General features: G+C 44.6%; 1 protein-coding gene across 2 annotated transcripts in view; it reads left to right on the top strand.

Annotated features, from left to right (window-relative positions):
* Positions 1 to 18,051, top strand: part of col22a1 (collagen, type XXII, alpha 1) — a 32,023-nt gene extending 13,972 nt beyond the window's left edge. For both annotated transcript variants that reach the window (XM_084696023.1, XM_084696022.1), the window contains 50 exons: positions 1,253 to 1,306; positions 1,408 to 1,452; positions 2,564 to 2,617; positions 2,727 to 2,780; positions 3,144 to 3,179; positions 3,284 to 3,313; positions 3,504 to 3,557; positions 3,690 to 3,734; positions 4,913 to 4,966; positions 5,352 to 5,405; positions 5,539 to 5,592; positions 5,702 to 5,755; positions 6,010 to 6,063; positions 6,186 to 6,230; positions 6,341 to 6,403; positions 6,579 to 6,632; positions 6,787 to 6,828; positions 6,979 to 7,011; positions 7,140 to 7,193; positions 7,574 to 7,627; positions 7,780 to 7,833; positions 7,927 to 7,980; positions 8,096 to 8,149; positions 8,508 to 8,612; positions 9,271 to 9,315; positions 9,981 to 10,058; positions 10,222 to 10,257; positions 10,343 to 10,396; positions 10,634 to 10,678; positions 10,835 to 10,870; positions 10,975 to 11,088; positions 11,381 to 11,434; positions 11,604 to 11,657; positions 11,791 to 11,844; positions 11,964 to 12,017; positions 12,196 to 12,249; positions 12,348 to 12,401; positions 12,518 to 12,571; positions 12,667 to 12,711; positions 13,299 to 13,352; positions 13,444 to 13,497; positions 13,701 to 13,754; positions 14,115 to 14,186; positions 14,368 to 14,403; positions 14,491 to 14,535; positions 14,789 to 14,968; positions 15,100 to 15,166; positions 15,259 to 15,441; positions 15,582 to 15,659; positions 15,780 to 18,051. In XM_084696023.1, the coding sequence (XP_084552149.1) occupies positions 1,253 to 1,306; positions 1,408 to 1,452; positions 2,564 to 2,617; positions 2,727 to 2,780; positions 3,144 to 3,179; positions 3,284 to 3,313; positions 3,504 to 3,557; positions 3,690 to 3,734; positions 4,913 to 4,966; positions 5,352 to 5,405; positions 5,539 to 5,592; positions 5,702 to 5,755; positions 6,010 to 6,063; positions 6,186 to 6,230; positions 6,341 to 6,403; positions 6,579 to 6,632; positions 6,787 to 6,828; positions 6,979 to 7,011; positions 7,140 to 7,193; positions 7,574 to 7,627; positions 7,780 to 7,833; positions 7,927 to 7,980; positions 8,096 to 8,149; positions 8,508 to 8,612; positions 9,271 to 9,315; positions 9,981 to 10,058; positions 10,222 to 10,257; positions 10,343 to 10,396; positions 10,634 to 10,678; positions 10,835 to 10,870; positions 10,975 to 11,088; positions 11,381 to 11,434; positions 11,604 to 11,657; positions 11,791 to 11,844; positions 11,964 to 12,017; positions 12,196 to 12,249; positions 12,348 to 12,401; positions 12,518 to 12,571; positions 12,667 to 12,711; positions 13,299 to 13,352; positions 13,444 to 13,497; positions 13,701 to 13,754; positions 14,115 to 14,186; positions 14,368 to 14,403; positions 14,491 to 14,535; positions 14,789 to 14,968; positions 15,100 to 15,166; positions 15,259 to 15,441; positions 15,582 to 15,659; positions 15,780 to 15,973 (3,102 nt within the window). In that variant the 3' untranslated portion in view covers positions 15,974 to 18,051. The remainder of the gene's footprint in view (positions 1 to 1,252; positions 1,307 to 1,407; positions 1,453 to 2,563; positions 2,618 to 2,726; positions 2,781 to 3,143; positions 3,180 to 3,283; positions 3,314 to 3,503; positions 3,558 to 3,689; positions 3,735 to 4,912; positions 4,967 to 5,351; positions 5,406 to 5,538; positions 5,593 to 5,701; positions 5,756 to 6,009; positions 6,064 to 6,185; positions 6,231 to 6,340; positions 6,404 to 6,578; positions 6,633 to 6,786; positions 6,829 to 6,978; positions 7,012 to 7,139; positions 7,194 to 7,573; positions 7,628 to 7,779; positions 7,834 to 7,926; positions 7,981 to 8,095; positions 8,150 to 8,507; positions 8,613 to 9,270; positions 9,316 to 9,980; positions 10,059 to 10,221; positions 10,258 to 10,342; positions 10,397 to 10,633; positions 10,679 to 10,834; positions 10,871 to 10,974; positions 11,089 to 11,380; positions 11,435 to 11,603; positions 11,658 to 11,790; positions 11,845 to 11,963; positions 12,018 to 12,195; positions 12,250 to 12,347; positions 12,402 to 12,517; positions 12,572 to 12,666; positions 12,712 to 13,298; positions 13,353 to 13,443; positions 13,498 to 13,700; positions 13,755 to 14,114; positions 14,187 to 14,367; positions 14,404 to 14,490; positions 14,536 to 14,788; positions 14,969 to 15,099; positions 15,167 to 15,258; positions 15,442 to 15,581; positions 15,660 to 15,779) is intronic.
* The last annotated feature ends 330 nt before the right edge of the window (positions 18,052 to 18,381 follow it).

Genomic DNA, 18,381 nt, shown 5'->3' with positions numbered 1-18,381 from the left:
GCGGTCTTTCATTCAGAATGACTGCATCGTGATCTCCAGCTTAGCTGGAAGAATTGTGGGTATTTTCGCAGTTTAACAAAGCAGACAGCATGTTTGGATCGTCTGTTTTTGTATTAAAGACATTCTTTGTTGTGTCCGTGGGCGTACTTACTTCAGACAGACAAATACCTCTCTGCCTGTTATCGATTTCAGGTGAAATGTGACTGGCTTGGTCTACCTTCCCTGGAAAGGAGACCAAATAGTAGATTAAATATTTGGAGAAAGAAGGTGGAGCACTGATGGGGCTGGCCAATGACCTGTGACCACCCAGTTTCGGTGCGAGAGCCCGATCCAAAGAAAAAGGCAGAACTAGAGTTAATGATAGCCCCCCTATTCACTACTGAGTACTGGAAACATGAACAATGTTAAACAACGTTTCCCCCCATAACAAACAAAATCATTTTGGACTTATGATCCAGGAAAACCTTAGATGACAACAGGTCATAACTTGAACGTCTTCTTAGGTCTGACTGGCATTATATGTCACTATTTAGCTAGGCATCTGCAGTAGCAGAGAGAGTGAGAATGAGGTCGCAAGTCAAGGTCATCTCCGAGGGGGGTTCTAACCCAAGGTCTCCATAGTGACAGCTGTTGTTGCTGTTCTGGGCGTTTATGGGCCTACATGATCTATGTGCCTCCCAAGTTAGTTAAACCCTGTCACAGCAAATAACATTACAGCTGTTCAATCTGTTTCAAGGAGCAAATGCTTTAGTCAAACCTTAAGTTTATGTATGTTGGAATTTATGTTTGAAATAAGCGCAGCTAGTTCTGGCAGGGCAATCGGGCAGCGCGCAACAGTCATCGGGGAAGTAAGGCGTCTTACTCCACCTTCCTTACTCCACCCACTACCACACCCATGTTAGCAGCGCATATCCATTGGGCCACGTCCAATAAGGCGTCTTTAAAAGACCCCGGTCGTTGTATGATCAGTGCTGCTGCCACCCTCCACCGTCCCCTTCTCCCCCCCCATGCTGTCTGTATGTCTATCCATCAGGGGGATTATATCTCTGTTGCTCCCTGCCTCATATGTCATGTCATGTATGTGTTGCATTGAGGAGGCAGGGAGTGCTTCCCTTAGATTATCCACTCTGCCAAAGTAAATCTACATGTCCATGTCATGTAACAATAAATGCTCAAATCTAATACGTGATTGTCTTGACTGAACTGCAGCTAAAAACTGCCAACGTTTGATCCTATTGTTCTCTTTGTTCAGGGAGTTCAAGGAGATTCTGGACCTATTGGCACACCTGGACCCAAAGGTGTTTCTGTGAGTACAGCATACTGCAATCTGCCAATAAAAAATAAATTAAAAAAAGTGGTTGGTCTTTATATTGACCCTCATGCCTGTGCTATTTTATTCAACATTAGGGAACCAGTGGTGTGAAAGGAGAAAAAGGAACACCAGGAACAAGGGTAAGTTCTGTCAGAGCCTACATACCTAAGTTCCAGAAAAACTGCAGTAGGCCCTGGTTATTCGTGGTTTTCATGTAGTGAAGCTGTGGGCTCTCCATCCCTGAGAGGGTTAATTCCATAAGCCACAGAGAAAGCACATTCATCCCAGAGGAAGGGGGAACTTAGAGGAATAATGGTGCAAACAGATGTGCTTCCTTAATGCACTTGCCAAACTTCCTGTCTGGGACCTGAGGGGGCGTTACACTCAAATGTGGCTCATTCAGGGCTACTGCAGCATGTGTCGAAGGCTTCCTGTGGATATCTAAGAACATACTGAAATATAGACTCTCACTTCATCATAAAAAAGTATTTGACCAGTGTTGTTCACAACTTATTAATCTGTGAAAGTTTGTGCCCAAATAAAATACATCTGTGACTGGGAGATCTAGCTTTGGTCATATGTGGATAGGGTGCCTTTTGATCATGAATTTATTTCAGGTTTGACAATGTATTGTCTTTGGTTGTACAAACTCTTGTAACTTTACTGTTCACTTGTAGTTGAAGAACTTGAGAAACATCTAAATGTAATCCATGCACACAGGAGGAATACACATATATTATAGTTTGCCAGTCAGACTTATGTTTTGTTTAATTCCTGTGAAGAAAATCTGTCAGGATGTCTCTGCAGGTCCTTGTCTTAGTTCACAGCACAAATATGTTAAGCACATGGACAGTCATGTCCTGACTTTAAATCATGTAGCAGGTTCTGAAAGCACACCATTGGGCTCCATAGAACTTCTCTTGTTTTCGTGCATTCAGAGCAACCGTGCAATACCTACCAGTCCCCCAGTCAGTCAGCTTCCTGGGGCTGAGGCCTGGAGAAACGCTCACCTCAGCTGAGGTGACAGGGGAAGTGGTTAGACAGGGGGGGGCCTAGGGGTGATGCTCGGGTCAAGGGGACTGTACTGTATGTTAGGAAACCTGACTGACACACACGTGTAATGTGAATCATCTCCTACCAGCTGCTAAACTGCCAAATGATAAATACATGTTGCTACACAACATGGGTTTGTGTTCCTGTTCTTGTTTCCTGTGGAATGTGTATTCCTTTGAACTCATTCTTGTTTCCTAGGGAGATGCAGGTCTGGATGGATTGCCTGGAAAGCCTGGTGTTTCTGGTAAAGATGTGAGTTATCGTGTTGCCGTTCACCCAAGAAAAAATAGGCATTTATCTTATTGGCAGTTACCTGTCTATTTGAAATTTAAAATTGATTCTGGATATTTTTGTTGCATAGGGTTTGAGAGGACTGATTGGTACACCTGGGCCCAGCGGCATCAAAGGGGATAAGGTAGGGTCTCTCATCTGTACTTATTACACCTTTTCTGAACAAAAAAGAACATCTTTTAGGGCATTCTGGAGAAGTGAAGAGCTGCCAGTGTCTCGAATGTACTGTTCTCAGTTTATAAGTCGCTGTCTCTATTTTCCAGACGTTCTTGTTTTGCTTTCCCTTTTCTGATCAAAGGCAGCCTTCTTATTTGTCTGACACAGAAGATAGCTGAGCTCATTTGTCTGTCAGTAATTACTGACTGTGCAGTGTACATGTTTACAATCTCCCTCACACGCACACACACCACTCGCACACAAAGAAATCATATTGTGATTTACTGCACCTTTTGAAAGGGGGTTTCTTTCTGTTTAAATGTTCCCTCAGGGAGAGAGGGGCCTGGCCGGGTTACCTGGAGATGTGGTAAGTCCCCAAAAAGATATTTAAATGTCAGGTACACTAGCATTTAAATAATCTTTAAATTGTATCTACTCGGCTGACATGTCTTCACAATACTTTCTCAACAGGTTCAAAAAGAAGGCTTGAAAGGAGAAGCTGTAAGTTAATGCAATTATCATTATTATCTGTCCTGTTTTTTTGTTCAGTGTCTATTAAACAAACTATTTACTTCTGGAATCTACTGTCTACTGAACAGTGAGAACACTGAACTGTGAATGTTATTAGAGGACCTACTTACATACGGTGTAGCCACATGGTCACATATGTCCTGTCTTGACTGTGTTTCAGGGGCCCCCTGGCCCTGCTGGCCCCCAGGGACGAGACGGACCACCAGGGCCTCCAGTAAGGATCCACGTTTTAGGACTTATGTTATTAACCTTAAGGACTCAACTGTCCTTTATTGAAAATCTAGCAGGTGATTAAATGTCTGTCAGTGAGCTTATACTTACTTTCAAAATGTGTTCTTCTCTTTAGGGTGAACCTGGTGAATTAGGCTTACCTGGTGAGCCTGGACAAAGGGTAAGGGTTTTGAACACAAGATTAGTCAACTTATCCTTTCAACACAAGAAACTTCTAGTGGCATGTTTAAACCTTGGAGGCATATAATATTCGTTGTGGTGAATATGATTTTACCACAAACATCAACAGAATCACATATTGTAAATGTAACATGTTCAGCAACACGTTTCTTGGTTCCAAATTTGTAGTCATGGCTACTGAATGTTTTCTGTGGGTTTTCCAGCGGTGTAGTCAGCAGCGGTAGGTTCTTCAGTAGGTACACAGACTGCTTAGATGGCTTTTTACTTCGCAGTGTAGAAAGTCTCCAGAGTAGATAATGGATCTGCACTGGATGCACAAAACAGAGAGAGTTTGACCTATTTCTTCACCTTTTTTTTTCTCTCTGGCTTGCTTCGCCAGTGCTTCTGCATTTAAATGCACCTCAGTGTATTGTTGCTGTGAAGCCCAGCGTGGCGGGGGGCTGGTCTGAGTCTGTGAGGAGGATGTGAGCTCACTGAGGGGGGCTAGCTGTGATAATAGGGATGTCTGCTCGACCAGCGGGGCGGACAGAACCAGCTGAGCCAGCCGCTTGGTTGACCAGGCACGGAACGAGCTGCTCTGACGTTCACTGTGGCCCTCATCATCAGTCATCTGTGTCCCTCCCAGGCACTGAGAACTGTCCACCCACCCATGTCCTTATGACGGCTCAGGCCTTCCAGGTGAAACACATGCAGTGTTGCAAGACAGCCTGCAGAGGGCGGCATATTACAGTTGATATGGAATTCTTTGAAATCAAATCGGTGGTGGTGGGTCAACTACAGTAAGAGGGTAGCTTCATGGTTTGTTACACATAACCATCTGGGAAGTTGTCCAATGAAACTGTTTAAAAAAAGACTTGGTAGGTGATTGGGTGAACAGTCATAGTCTATCACCTTCCATCATGGGCTAACTTCAACCCTGCTCGCGTCTACCAGTAGTTCCTCATATGATGCTGATTGATCAGAACCACTGCGGTTCGGGAACAAATGAATAACTCTGAACTTAAAAAGATGGATTATCGCGTGGTCGTTTTTTTCTCACAAATCCTACTTCCAAATGCAGGGCTCGTGCCTATATTATTATCCTGTAGTCGCTCAAATGTATGCTCCACCTCATCATGTTGGTGTTTGGCCATTTAGGATGTATCTGTTTCTTTACAGGGAAAGAAAGGAGAGAGTGGATTACCAGGTGTTGATGGCCTACCTGGATCCCCTGTAAGGAGACTTTGATTTTGAATTTTAAATGTGGCTGCCATTCCTTCCATTCCAGTATATGCATTTTCATCTTTGTCAGTCTGTCAACAACTCAATGCAGACCAGAGTCATCCCTGACTTCTCTCTTAACAGTATCCCCAATTTACAGTAACTTAAGGAAATTGCACAAGGCAGGTCCTACGCTAATGCACATTGCCATCAATATTCCATATTTCTACTACAACAATAATAACTGCTCCTACTTTCGCCTGTGGTTTCAAAAAAGAGATTGTGCATCACTACACTGTCCTCTAGTGGTGGATGAAAGGACATGCTATTACAAACATCTGCTTGCTAGACTGATGATGACCATGTTTATTGATGGTATTTTATCATTTATCAACAGGGTGCACAGGGTCCACCAGGGCAACATGGAAACCCTGGACAAACAGGTCCACCTGTAAGTGGGTGAAAGACAACACAGGACAAGATTCGCAGTCGTCTTGCATTCACTCAAATCACTTCTTCCTTATACTAGGTTACTATACTCTATTTGGAAACGGTCAACCTTCTTTTCATTCTTCCTTATTAAGGGTCTACCTGGTGAAATTGGATTTTCTGGTAAACCAGGGGAGTCAGGAAAAGCCGTAAGTTCATGCTTCCTCATTGTCGGTTTCAGGATTACTCCCACCATGGTTTTGATGCTATAACGTTTTATTTCCTCTTACTGAAATCCTTCTTTGTGGTTTATCTAAGGGTTTGCCTGGTAAAGATGGCCTGGATGGTTTTCCAGGAAATGATGGGGCCAAGGTCAGTTGCTCTCCCTATTCTTTACTGTTCACATTAGACCCCACTTTGGAGACCATTGAACATGTGTTTTTACACAATAATGTACATGCATGGATACATGAATACATGCATACAGACAGAGATACAGTATGTAACTTGAACTTACCTTTCATAAAGTTTTCCATCACTACAACATTTATTTTTCTTGATTAACATATTTACCACAAGCTTCTATTGAAAACCAAATGATCATCTTCCCTTCTATTTCCAACAAGGGATCTCGAGGAGAGTCTGGAACAGATGGCTTCCCTGGAAAATCTGGACCGAAGGTAAAGTGCCAATGCACAATCATACTGCCTAGCAGTGAGAGCACTCACTCCAGTCAGTGGATGACTGATTATCTCAATGTGTTTTCCGATGAATCGTTCCGATATCTGTGTTGTCCTTCCAGGGTGACGATGGATCTCCTGGCCCTAGAGGGCCTCCAGGAGAGAGGGTATGTTCGTGTCTGCCCCCCTCATGTTACAGCCGTATGCCAAGCTAAGAATTTCAGGAAATTGGTCACCTGATGCCCCCTTTGTCTCGGGTCTGTGTGTGATGTTGCAGGGAGAGGGGGGGCTACCTGGACAGCAAGGTGTTGCTGGGCCAAGAGGAGAGAAAGGAAGCCAGGTAGGTTCGGTCTCCTATCACATTTGACATGTTTTACATTTGACTCATTTAGCGACATACGTTGACACCCATTTCAAAATCTCTTCACTGTGACGGTGTTGAAAAGCCCCATATTCTCCTCAGCTGATTAACTTATAAGGATGTCTCTGTTTAATCTTGATGTCCCTCGTTTTAGGGTGACAGGGGAAAAGATGGTTCTCTCGGGCCAAAAGGTGACAAAGGAGACAAGGTGAGAGACAGTTTGTAGCAGGGACAGCATGTGCTGCTCATTATGTATTTAAATACATCGCTACATGCTACATCAGTTCACCCTAATGAAGGTGTAATGAGTTCATTAGTGTTAGTCAGTCATGCTGCACTAACTCCTCTGTCTCTCTCCTCAGGGTGAGACAGGATCCAGAGGGGCTCCTGGGATACCAGGAAATGTGAGTTGTGTTGGGGATGTTGATATAATAATCCTACTTAAATAACAGACAGGAACACCAACATGCAGCGTTGCGCATCAAAAATTGCATTTTCAAAATGGCGTATGCTGTATGAAATATAAAACAGTTTTGTGTTTCATTTTGTCGTAGGTTGCCAATGTAATTCCTGAGCCTGGCGAACCAGTAAGTGCAATACAACATTACGATGTACTAAATAATACATGTTTGCAATAGTGCATACATATGTCAGATTTAGCTGGATATGATTGTTTATTTCTATATGGATTCAGCGTATTGTTTTATCTTCGCAGGGTAAACCTGGAGAGCAAGGTGTAAAGGGAGAACAAGGAAAACCAGGAGAGTTGGTGAGTTAAGGCACTAATATAACAATGTCTAAATCTTTCCACTAGATGTCAGAAGAGTCTAGAACCTGTAAATGAAACTCATGGAAAGTGGTTCAACATGCTACACTGACATGCTACACTGACATAAGCCTTGCCACCTATCCTACATTTCTTTTGCTATTGTTCACTCCAAAGTTAAATTCAACTGCGATTGATTCAAATAAATAATTCCAGTCTAATTCCAGTCAGGTGGCCCACTCTAAAAATCATATATATTGTTATCTCTAACATTAGTCTAATCATATATATTGTTATCTCTAACATTAGTCTAATCTAAGGATTTACTGTACACAGAGTCAACACTATACTGGCACAAGATAATTTATTTTTGTCCTTTAAAGGGTCCACGAGGGTTGCCTGGTGAACAAGGCTTTAAGGGACTGCCTGGGCCTCAGGTAAACATCTTATTCCTGAAACTCTGCACCTGAATTACTTGTAGCACTACTGTATACAAACAAATGATCAAATACCATGACATACATGATAAGTGTACTAGCTTGTTCAAAAAGTATTGTTTTTATAATGATCTTTCTTGACTTAACCCCAGGGTCCGAAAGGTGACATCGGCCCCAAAGGCGAGACAGGGCGAGTGGGAGATCCGGTGAGTCTGGGTTCTGTCTTCCCATTGTGATTGTTTTTGTTATGGTGTTCTGACTTTGTCGACTGTTGTTATTGACTTTCATTGTGCTCTCAGGGTCCTCCAGGTTTGACTGGTTCCCAAGGCACTCGTGGACTACCAGGCAACGTGGTAGGTCGACTTCCTGCGAATCGGAACTGACGTTTTTGGCAGATAGAAAATGCATTTGATTACAAATGCATGGGATCCCTACTGCCTTTCTTGACTTTCACCTTTGTGTTTCTAGGGAATACCTGGAACTCTCGGACCTCCTGGTCTAGCAGGACAAAGAGGAGAGAGGGTTGGTCACCTCGTCCTGTCTGAATCCAAATGTCCCATTTCATCAAAGTTAGAACCATTATAGTTGGAACAGATACTGTATAGGGTAGAATAAGTCCAACCTTTGATTTTGACTATTGATTCGATGCATAGCCAGTGCCACATGCTATGTTTCTATGTGTAGATGTAATGCCCAAATTGGATTTCACAGCAAGCATATTGTAGTCTCACCCACATCTTCTCTGGGTGTGCTGGTGCATTGTCATGTTTGTTGGTGCTTACCCAGGCTTACACCTCAGTCAGTGCATCTTTATTCCAGGAGTGGAGACTGGAGCTCTGTTCTGAGTCCCTGTGGCTCTTTGCATGGTGATGTGTTTCAGGGAGAGCTGGGAAAGGAAGGACGTGCAGGCCCCCCGGGGCCCCCTGGAGAACCTGGTGCAGTCGGACCTTCTGGGCCACAAGGGAAGGGAAAAGATGGACTCAATGTAAGTCATGACATTAACATTTTTGTAGCTCACTTGCAAATGTGCTCTTCCTGTGTGTGTGTGTGTGTCTAAGGTAGACTGGCACATCTCACCTTAACCGTTCAATCATATGAAATAGTTTTAATGATCTCTTCTGAATCAGGCAACTGCGTCTCTTACAACCTCAATCTCGAAAAGTACAATACTTTACTAGTACGGAAAGTCCGTAATAGTACAGGCTGAGAGTGCTGGATCAGCTTAGGGGGTTTAATACTGGCTTCTGCTGGCATGCTGTATTACCACAGGTTCACATGGCAGGTATGCCAGTGACTGGAGTAAGCATATTTCAGCCAAACCTATTCAATTTTTTCTACCACAAACATATGGTGACAGTGCTGAAAAAGCAAAAACACAAATAGTACACCGTTTAAATGGATCACATTAAACTGTTGTGGGCCGCAGCAGGGATGTCCACACATACTCTTTTAACTGTTGTCAGGTGCAAGCCAATAATATTCAACCCCCGCAGGCAACAATACACAAGTTATACATGAACAAGGATGTTACACTAACAATTCAGGCTGGTTTATGTGAAAATTGGAAGCAATGTTATTGCTTTAAATCTGTTTAGATCTTGCCCGTACGTAGGATAATTGTTTTGCAATTTGTAACTTTTCAGGGGGAACCTGGACCACAGGGAATCCAAGGACCTCCTGGACCTAAGGTGTGTTGGGAGAGAGGATGAGAAGGGGGTAGAGACACTGGCCTGTTTACCTTGTTCCTGGAGGTGGCCTGTTGGCATGCATGGCAGCTCCCATACACTTTTTTTCTTGCACGGATATAAGAAAACAAATCCATTTTTCAAAAGGGAACAAAAGCAATTTGTGTGACCAGCCCGCTGTGACCATGCCAGAACTTTCAAGTGAGGAAGAGGTGTTAGAGGGGGCAGACAGGGAAAAATCACAGTCCACTAGTGTTGTGAGACCATCTACCATGATCACATGTCACAATTACCATACACAAGTCGGTTTGAGAATTATTTTGAGAGAGATGAAAGCAAAAATGTTACTTGTGAAACTGACCTCCCTAGGAGCCCGACATCTAAGCCATGTTCTTCTGAGACGCAGGAATTATGTTATGTCCACCATAATGGACAGTGGCTTGTCACTTTGCAACTATTCTGTCTTTTTATGAATTTATTTTGTCAAAATGAGAGGACATCCATGCTTTCTGTGTGATGGGATGCTATGACCTCAAGAGTATGTGTTATTGTCATCAGTTAATTCAATGATAGATTAATTTTTTTAAACTTCAGAAGGTTTCAAACCGGAATGATGCTAATAACATCAGATAATGTGAGAAACTGACCTCGATTTGATCACTTTCTAGGGTCAACCTGGATCACAAGGACCGCAGGGGTTGCCAGGAGACAGGGGTGCCCAGGGAGAAGGCAAAGTTGGCCCCCCGGTAAGAAGACACACTCACTTATAATAATACATTCAATTTGTAAAGTAGATACTCAAAGAGGATTCACACTGGGTACATACAAAAATACAATGTAATACGCTTGAACACAGGTACACATATTCAAACAGTTGGACATGTTTTGATATATATCTAACCTTTCTAGGGAGCCCCAGGGCCCAGAGGAGAACCTGGATCTCAGGTAAGTATCATTGTGATGTTTAGAACTTGGCACCACTAGGACTTGTCCGATACGACTATATCGTTTTTTTTTTTTTGTGATTCAGGGCATGAGAGGGCCCACCGGGGTTGCTGGTCCGCAGGGTCCAGCAGGTCACAACGTATGTACACTGCCTCAGCACACAGCTGAATGTCTCACCTTCTGTTGGCTTTGTCTCTCACCGCTCTCCTCTTCCACCTTGCGGACACTGAGAAAAACACTTGTACCATTAGGCCAACGAGTCCTCATTGGCAGTTTAACATGCCCTTTGTTGATCAGCTGGAGATAGTACCGACTTGGGTTGTGGGGCTGAAGGATGGCTGCTGTGATTCACGTCTCTCCATTGTCTGGATTGCAGGGTTTGCCTGGAAGACCAGGGGACAAAGGACCTCAAGGAGAGCCAGTGAGTACGCCCTGCTATTTGATGGGCAAGAAATAACTTTACCAGCATGCCACAGTTCATTGTTAGGTCAACTCAGCCCCATTGACGCATTGGTAGCCATTGATCGGGTTCATCTGAACATGGGAACCGGTTTAACATATGGTTATGTGTTTTCAGGGGAAAGCAGCAGACTTGTCCGATTTGAATCTGAAGGTGAGTGGACCTTGGCTTCTGTTATGTCCTCCGTCTTGTTCAACAGTGCGTTCCTCACTCAAACAGACTCCTCCCCCACTGCCATGTGACTGTGTTTCTTTCAGGATGTGTGCTCAGACTGTCCCCCGGGCCCCGCAGGCCCCCCTGGGCTCCCAGGAGCCCCCGGAGACAAAGGACACACAGGACCCCCGGGGAAAAACGGACAAGATGGCTACCAAGTAAGTAAGAATGGAACGAGCGACCGCGCTCATTACACAAAGCATGACTGACTCACCCTGTCTTACAAAAGTAGAATGTTCACATCTCAGAAGAAGCATCGGCTTGGCTCGGACATCAATCATACTTGGGGTGAGCGACAGAGAGAGGCATCTGTGTCTGCATCATTAGGCAGGACTCCTCTGGGGCCAGTAGTGAATGATTAGGACGTGACTCCTCTTGATGGTCTGGCCTAGGGGACTGGACACACCCTTTCAGCTGGACAGAGATTAATGAGCTGCTTTGTCATTATAGGGCCAGCCGGGCCCTAGCGGCCCCCCGGGCCCCTCAGGAGCTGATGGAACCAAGGCCAGTACCACACCCTCTCCACCATGCCCCTGACATCAAAACGAACGAGTTCAATATCAACAAGTGACCCAAAGACATAGCATGTTACAGCATACGTCTTAGCATGCTACAGTATGTGCTTTGCACACTCAGGCCACAGACAGGTAATGTGAATGGTTTTCTCCCACAGGGAGTGAAAGGAGATAAAGGCCCTGGAGGGGCACCAGGAGACAAAGGTGAAAAGGTAGGACAGCTTACTTAACTTAAGACTTCACTTTCTTGTCATTGTCATTTGTTTCATGTTTATTTGTCAGGTCATATCATGCCATGTTTGGCTATGTCACTTCATCTGTGTGTGTGTGTGTGTGTGTGTGTAGGGACACACAGGACCCCCTGGGCACCCAGGACCTGCTGGCATCGCGGGCCAACCTGTGAGTGCTATCACCTTTCACAAATAATGTTTGTTTTATTAAACTTTGAATTATCTTGCTGTACGCCTAGCTAATACATTCACTTGTTTCATCTGACTTCCACTTGTCTCGCCATCCAGGGTGCAGACGGCCAGCCTGGACCCATTGGCCCCCCAGGATCCCCTGGAGAAAAGGTCTGGTTAGCCTCCCTATGCCACACCCTGGAGCTACCTATTACACACGTCTTCATTGTCGGAGCTTCCCCCCCTCTGGGGTGTGTGTCAACTGGGCCAAAGCTCCTGGCAGCAGCGGGCATTAATCACCAGGGTTCTGAGACTGCGGCCTGTCTGTGTTTGTGTTTGGCTTTACTAGGGCAAGGAGGGCCTCAAAGGCATCCAGGGACCTCCAGGTCTGCCAGGGTTGATGGTAAGACAACAATATTATTCAACGAGTGAGGATCGGTTTACAGGTCATGCATGGCGGTGTCGTATTAAGGCTTGATGCTTCCTTCTCCTGTTCTGCAGGGAATGGCTGGGAAAATGGGCAAAGATGGCAGACCAGGGGAACAGGGAGAGCATGTAAGTAGATGCTAAAGCTTGATTCATTGATATGTTGGTTTTTAAGATGTTTGGGATCTAATGTACGAGAAGTGCGTCATTTCTTTGTGGAGCTTCAATGATGTGTCTCTCTGCAGGGTAAACAGGGGGAACCTGGACCCCCAGGCAACAGTGGACTCAGAGGACTGCCTGTGAGTCCAGACCTGCCGTCAGAATACTGATTCCATGTGGTTACTCATATTATAAAGATGTCAGTATGATTCACGTTCCTCATCTGTCCTCGCAGGGCTTCAAGGGCCACAGAGGAGAGCCTGGTCCGCCAGGGTCAAAGGTCAGTGTGTCCACACCCATGTAGCAATATCCGTCTGTCACCGAAAATAAGATGAGTCAGGATTAAGGCTAGCAATGTCATGCACCCTTTTTTCAAGCCAGCCCACTCTCGTGAAATCCTATTGCACCTGCTGCTTTGTCATCCCTCGTCTCGCTCCCCTCAGGAAACGTTTCTGTCACTGCAGAAGTGTGACCAATACCATGGCTCATTACAGACACCACTGAGTCACTGACAGCAGCCCCAGCCAGGTTTACAGCCCTGCGGCCTTCTCTGAACACCAGGCTCCAGTCTAACTGCAGACGACTCATTAGAGCAGTTTCCTGGTGCACTCACCGCCAAATCCCTCAGAGATAAGAGAGGATCACGCTGTGTCTAAATCATGTCAATCTCACAGATTTTATAGACTGGATCAGATGAATGTGGCACATAGCAATTTCCAGCACCATAAATCCATATACGTATCCAAAGGGTCAAGGGTAGATTTGAAAACCCTTCCCTCCCCTCCTTCGTCAGTGGATTGTAGACTATTTTCTGTTGCATAACCAATCGATGAACTTACATCTGCGTTTGCTTCACATGCTAAACAGGGTGAAGATGGAAAACAGGGACTTCCTGGTCGTGAGGGCTCACCTGGAAAAGACGTGAGAGAAGCCATAATATTCACTTTGAAATGATGTCGCTATCAGTGTGCAATAAGCGTGTGAACTGTCAGCATTTTGTTTGCTTCTGAAGGGTAACCAGGGAGCCTCAGGACCAGAGGGGCTCATGGGCCCAAGAGGAGAATCGGTGAGTCATCATCTACAGCCAACAACCTTTTAAGCTGATGGCTAACACAGAGGCAGGTAGAGAACAGTGCCAGGCAGACAGACCAGAGGAGACGTCTGGGACACTGATAACTGGCTGTATTTTGAAATGTCACTCACATCTGTCTTTCTGGTTCTATTGTCATTTCTCTCTCTGTCTTTCTGATCTTTTCTCTCTATTTCAAGGGCAAACCAGGTGAACCAGGTCCATCAGGGAAACCTGGATCTCCTGGAACTCCTGTGAGTGAATTTGTTCTACATTACATGAGCATTTAATAATAGTAAATGTGAGGTGAATTTGCACGTATAAAGCAAACATTGGGACATTTCTTTGCTCTGTTGCTACCATAACCAGCTTGACATCAGACCCACAGGTCTCTTGTAAATTTAAATATGAATCTGCTGCAGCTGGCATGTCCCACCGCAGGGTTGTTTTATGAGACCTGAATCTAGCTTGTGCTACGCTCCTAAGAACCTCAGCTAAACTTTTAATCTCACAGAATCCTTCGTAATGAGTGTGGCTGTTATGCGGCTACAGTAGGCTACACTAGACCATGTGCAGACCATGTGATAAGTCCCATGTCCTCCTGTTAAATACAGGGTCCATCCGGAGTGAAGGGAGAGCCTGGAAACCCTGGATTACCAGGCTTTAGTGGGCCAAAAGGACCTGCGGTAAGTAGGGATTTTGCTTCCTTTTACGTGAATGTTATCACCAGTCTTCTTTATTATGTTCAGAATGATGTTCAGAGTGATGTCAGACCATAAGCAGATTTCAGATTTGTCCAGGTAATTCTGATGGGGTCAGTCTGGTTATTGAATTCAGAGATACTTTCTGTCCTGTCTTTTTGTCCAGGGTCCATCTGGTCCCATAGGCCCAGAGGGAAAGCAGGTAAGCAGCTGTTTAGAAACCAACAACAATGAACACATCATTTTGTTTATTATTTACTTAATTCTCATCTCCTTGTCTCTTTCACAGGGGATGCCAGGCAGAGTGGGTGATCGTGGTCTCAAAGGAGAGAGGGTGAGTGCATTCAAACAACAACTAAGTGACAGAGAGAAACAGACTATAACACCTGTAACCATCAAATCAAAATGTTTATTTGTATCGCCCTTTTTACAAGCCACAGTCACAGAGGGCTCCACAATTGCCCACTTCAACATAGGTCTACTGTGTTTAACACAGTGGCTGTAGTTCATATTTGAACACCAGTTCAAATTTCACTTTGCTCTCTAGAAAAGCCAGACCACCAATTGTGACTGTGACCTTTTTCAAGGGCGATTCGGGTACCAAAGGAGATAAAGGCCCCACAGGAGACCCAGGTATGCCTGGTAACCCCGGAACCCCCGGCCGCAAGGGCCATACAGGGATGATGGGCATGTCAGGACCCCCTGGAGACTCGGGCCCCAATGGGCCTCAAGGATCACCAGGAAACCCTGGTCTTCCAGGCCCGAGAGTGAGTACCATCCTAACTCTCACTGCCCACAGCCGAAACACCCTCACTGGGCATGCCCTGGTGGGGCTGGTGAACATCACACCACCTGATACAATGTACAGATGAACTAATCAACCGGAGGTCTTCCACAGGGAGAGTCGGTGTCACTGGAGCAAATGAGACGACTCATACAGGAAGAACTGTCAAAGCAGTTAGATGGTAAGGCTCATAGTTGACAGTGACTGTGGACTATTTTGTAGTCTACCCAATATCATTATCCGTAAACTGTGTCTGTGTGCTACACCCCCCAGCCAAATTGGCGTACCTCATGGCCCAGGTACAGCCAGCCCATGTGAAGAGCACAGCCGGTCGCCCGGGACCGCCCGGACCCTCAGGTAAAGACGGCACCCCTGGGCGAGCAGGGCCCCCTGGGGAGCCCGGCATGCCTGGCCAGAACGGAGGAGATGGCATCAGGGGACCCCTGGGCCCTAAAGGTACACATACAACCTACTGTGGCTGAATTGGAAGAAAATAGCTATAGAGGTGAATGCATTTGAATGCATTCCTTTATTATTGGCCAACCCTGTGGTATCGGGCAGTATCAAAGACCTTCTAATAAATGTACTCATCCCAGGTGAGAGAGGAAGCAGAGGAGAAAAAGGAGAAATTGGAGTTGGACAGAGAGGAGAGATTGGTCCGGCTGGTCCCATAGGTAAAGTTCCCTGTAGGACTGTAGGAACATTCATCCATGACCGATATCACTGTGTCACTCTGTATCCTCCATGGGTGGGGATGACGTCAGCTAACGTCTCTGAATGTCTCTGACCACCAGGGCCTGCTGGTATGCCAGGCTACGGTAAAGACGGGATGCCAGGGGCAGCAGGAACTCAGGGAGAGCCCGGGAACCCAGGACCCCACGGGCAGCCCGGGCCCACGGGACCCCCTGGCCAGTGCGACCCTTCACAGTGTGCCTACTATGCCAGCCTGGCATCAAGACCTCACACCAAAAATGTCAAAGGGACCTAAACAACACACGCACACACACACACAGACATCACACAGACAAGTCCAGCTGTTTATGAACTGAAACTTGTCGGTATGAATCAAGAACTTTTTTCCTTTTTAAAGAAGGCAGTGGGATCCTGTTCTGTTCAGAGGGCCCCAGCCAATGTGCTGCCGGTCAGATGGTTGTTTTTATTTTGTTGGGGGTGGGGGTTGAGGGTGGGGGGAGTAGGTTGGGTAACCTGGAATAGGCCAATAATTTGGCCATTATCCAAATAGACTCTGTGTTTGCTCTCAGGCTTGCTGGGAGACTCTGTGTGGGAGCACTGTTAAATAATGGTTTCTTGATGTCCTGCAAATGATGCCATGATGACTTTGTCATTGTCTCAGTTTAATCTGTCCTCCTCTTGCAATAGCAGATTCAGCAATTGATCTACTTTAGGATATCAGTCAGTGCTCACCAATGAATGCATCGCTAAGATGCACCATCGGAATCAGCTCGTAATTATCTAGTCAAGGTGAATTATATACCCTATTCTTGTTGATAGAGTTTGCCTTTAGGGAAAATGAGGTGTGAGGCCCAATCTTCAAATATCAATAGTGTTTTAAACTGAAAGATTTAATGAGCATGTGGTTGGTCCTAAATCACTTACTGTGTGTGTTTTGTTGTCGTTGTTGCCAGAAGTGCAGTTATCTGGGATAATGATAGCCTTTTATTTCTGAATGCTGAACCCTCATGGCTGGTTGACTATAGGACATGAGTGTTCAGTAGCTCTTTCTTGGGACTCGAAAAGTGACAAGTTTCCTTTTTATACTTGTATTTGCAGTGTTTGTTGAGTGTGATACAATTGCCGTAAACATTTTCATTGGGAAGGACCCAACGCTCCATGCTATGTGCCTTTGTCCCGCCCCCATTTTTGCTTCAGTGAATGGATCTCTGTCCCAGTAAAAAGTCTAGAAAAGGTGCTAAAAACACAGCCTTTGTTACCCTTCAGTTATCCCTCAGAAGCGGTGTCAAACTATAGTTTCTCCCAACAGGCCACTTCCCCTCCATGTTAGGGACGTGTGTGGCTTGACAACCAACCCTCTGTGGGAACAGACGTGCCACTATTGCTCGTAACTGGGAATAAATAAAGACAGTGTTACCCATCGTTACTCGTTAAAAGCAAACTATATTTAGAAAATGCTGCTTGAATTTTGAGCTCATAGGTCAGCAGGTAAACAATGTGAAGGAACTCTTAGTCGGGTCCCTAGTGTACCAATTAAATTGAACCTCCCAAACAAACTGCTACGTCGGTGGTGTATTAGAAACCATGGGTATTCCATGAGCAAGTGTATTCCATTTGTCTTCAAACATTTAAAGTCTTTAATAATTTAAATTGGGAATTGATATCTAGGATTTGGCCTTTTCTGGGGTTCCCCCACAAACAATAAAACGCCAGCTGACCTAAAATGGAGACGTGCATACTCTAGTGTCTACCTGTTTTTTTAAACCAACAGCCTTTCATGTCCTACAATACCTTACAATCTCCAAATTCTATTTCACTTTGGCTACATTGTAATGGGCATAAGATATTCCTGTGTGCGCAATCTTATCACGCCCCTTGCAATACATGCAATACACCTTAAAATGTAGCCTGCGCCTGGTCATGTCGGGAGCTTGCACAAAGTTTAAGTTAATACATCTAGAGAAGACAGAAGTTGATGTTCAGATTTATTTGGAAACATTTGTATGTTTATATACTACTGCAAATGGTTTTGCTAATGATAATGCTTATGACTTCCACCAACAAGCAATCATCACAGATGTCTGATGTTTCTGTGCTCCAATCAATAATTGTATAATTGTAATATTTTTTCCCTTTTTCATATATACCTTTAATTACTCTAAACAATTGTATAAAACTGATGTAGGTTTTTGTTAAGTTATACTGTTAAATTATTCACAATGTTAAATACCAGTACAAGCAATATGAATGATTGGCGCCTGGTAATTCATACTTGTAAATCCCATGGAATTGGTGCTTAAATAGTCTAAATTTATGTTTGATAAGGGTATACACATGTACTGTACTGTATATTTTAATAAAGACTGGAACAGATCCATTTTATAGAAATGTGTTTGTCTTTTTTTTTACTTTGAAAGTGCTTATTGGAGTATACTTGGACGGTTTATTAGTTAATCAGTTACAGTAATTTCTGATTTCTATCACAGTCTATCCTTCAACCAGCTGAATTACCAGTGGGTCTTGACTCAGGGGCATAGGTTTGTTTTCAATTAGAATTTACTTATAATAAGACTCCTGATATGTCCAAAACTTAAGACCCATTTTTACAGTTTGACAGGCTTCACGTATGCATCGCAAAATAATGTGCCTTGTTAAATTTCGATTTTCACAATATGATTTTTTTCAAAGCAATGTGTACATAGA

The sequence above is a fragment of the Hypomesus nipponensis genome, chromosome 4 (genome assembly GCF_054491055.1).
Source record: "Hypomesus nipponensis isolate SF chromosome 4, ASM5449105v1, whole genome shotgun sequence".
NCBI lineage: Eukaryota > Metazoa > Chordata > Actinopteri > Osmeriformes > Osmeridae > Hypomesus > Hypomesus nipponensis.
The sequence above is the reverse complement of the archived record's forward strand: the minus strand, read 5'-3'. Positions and strand labels throughout refer to the sequence as shown.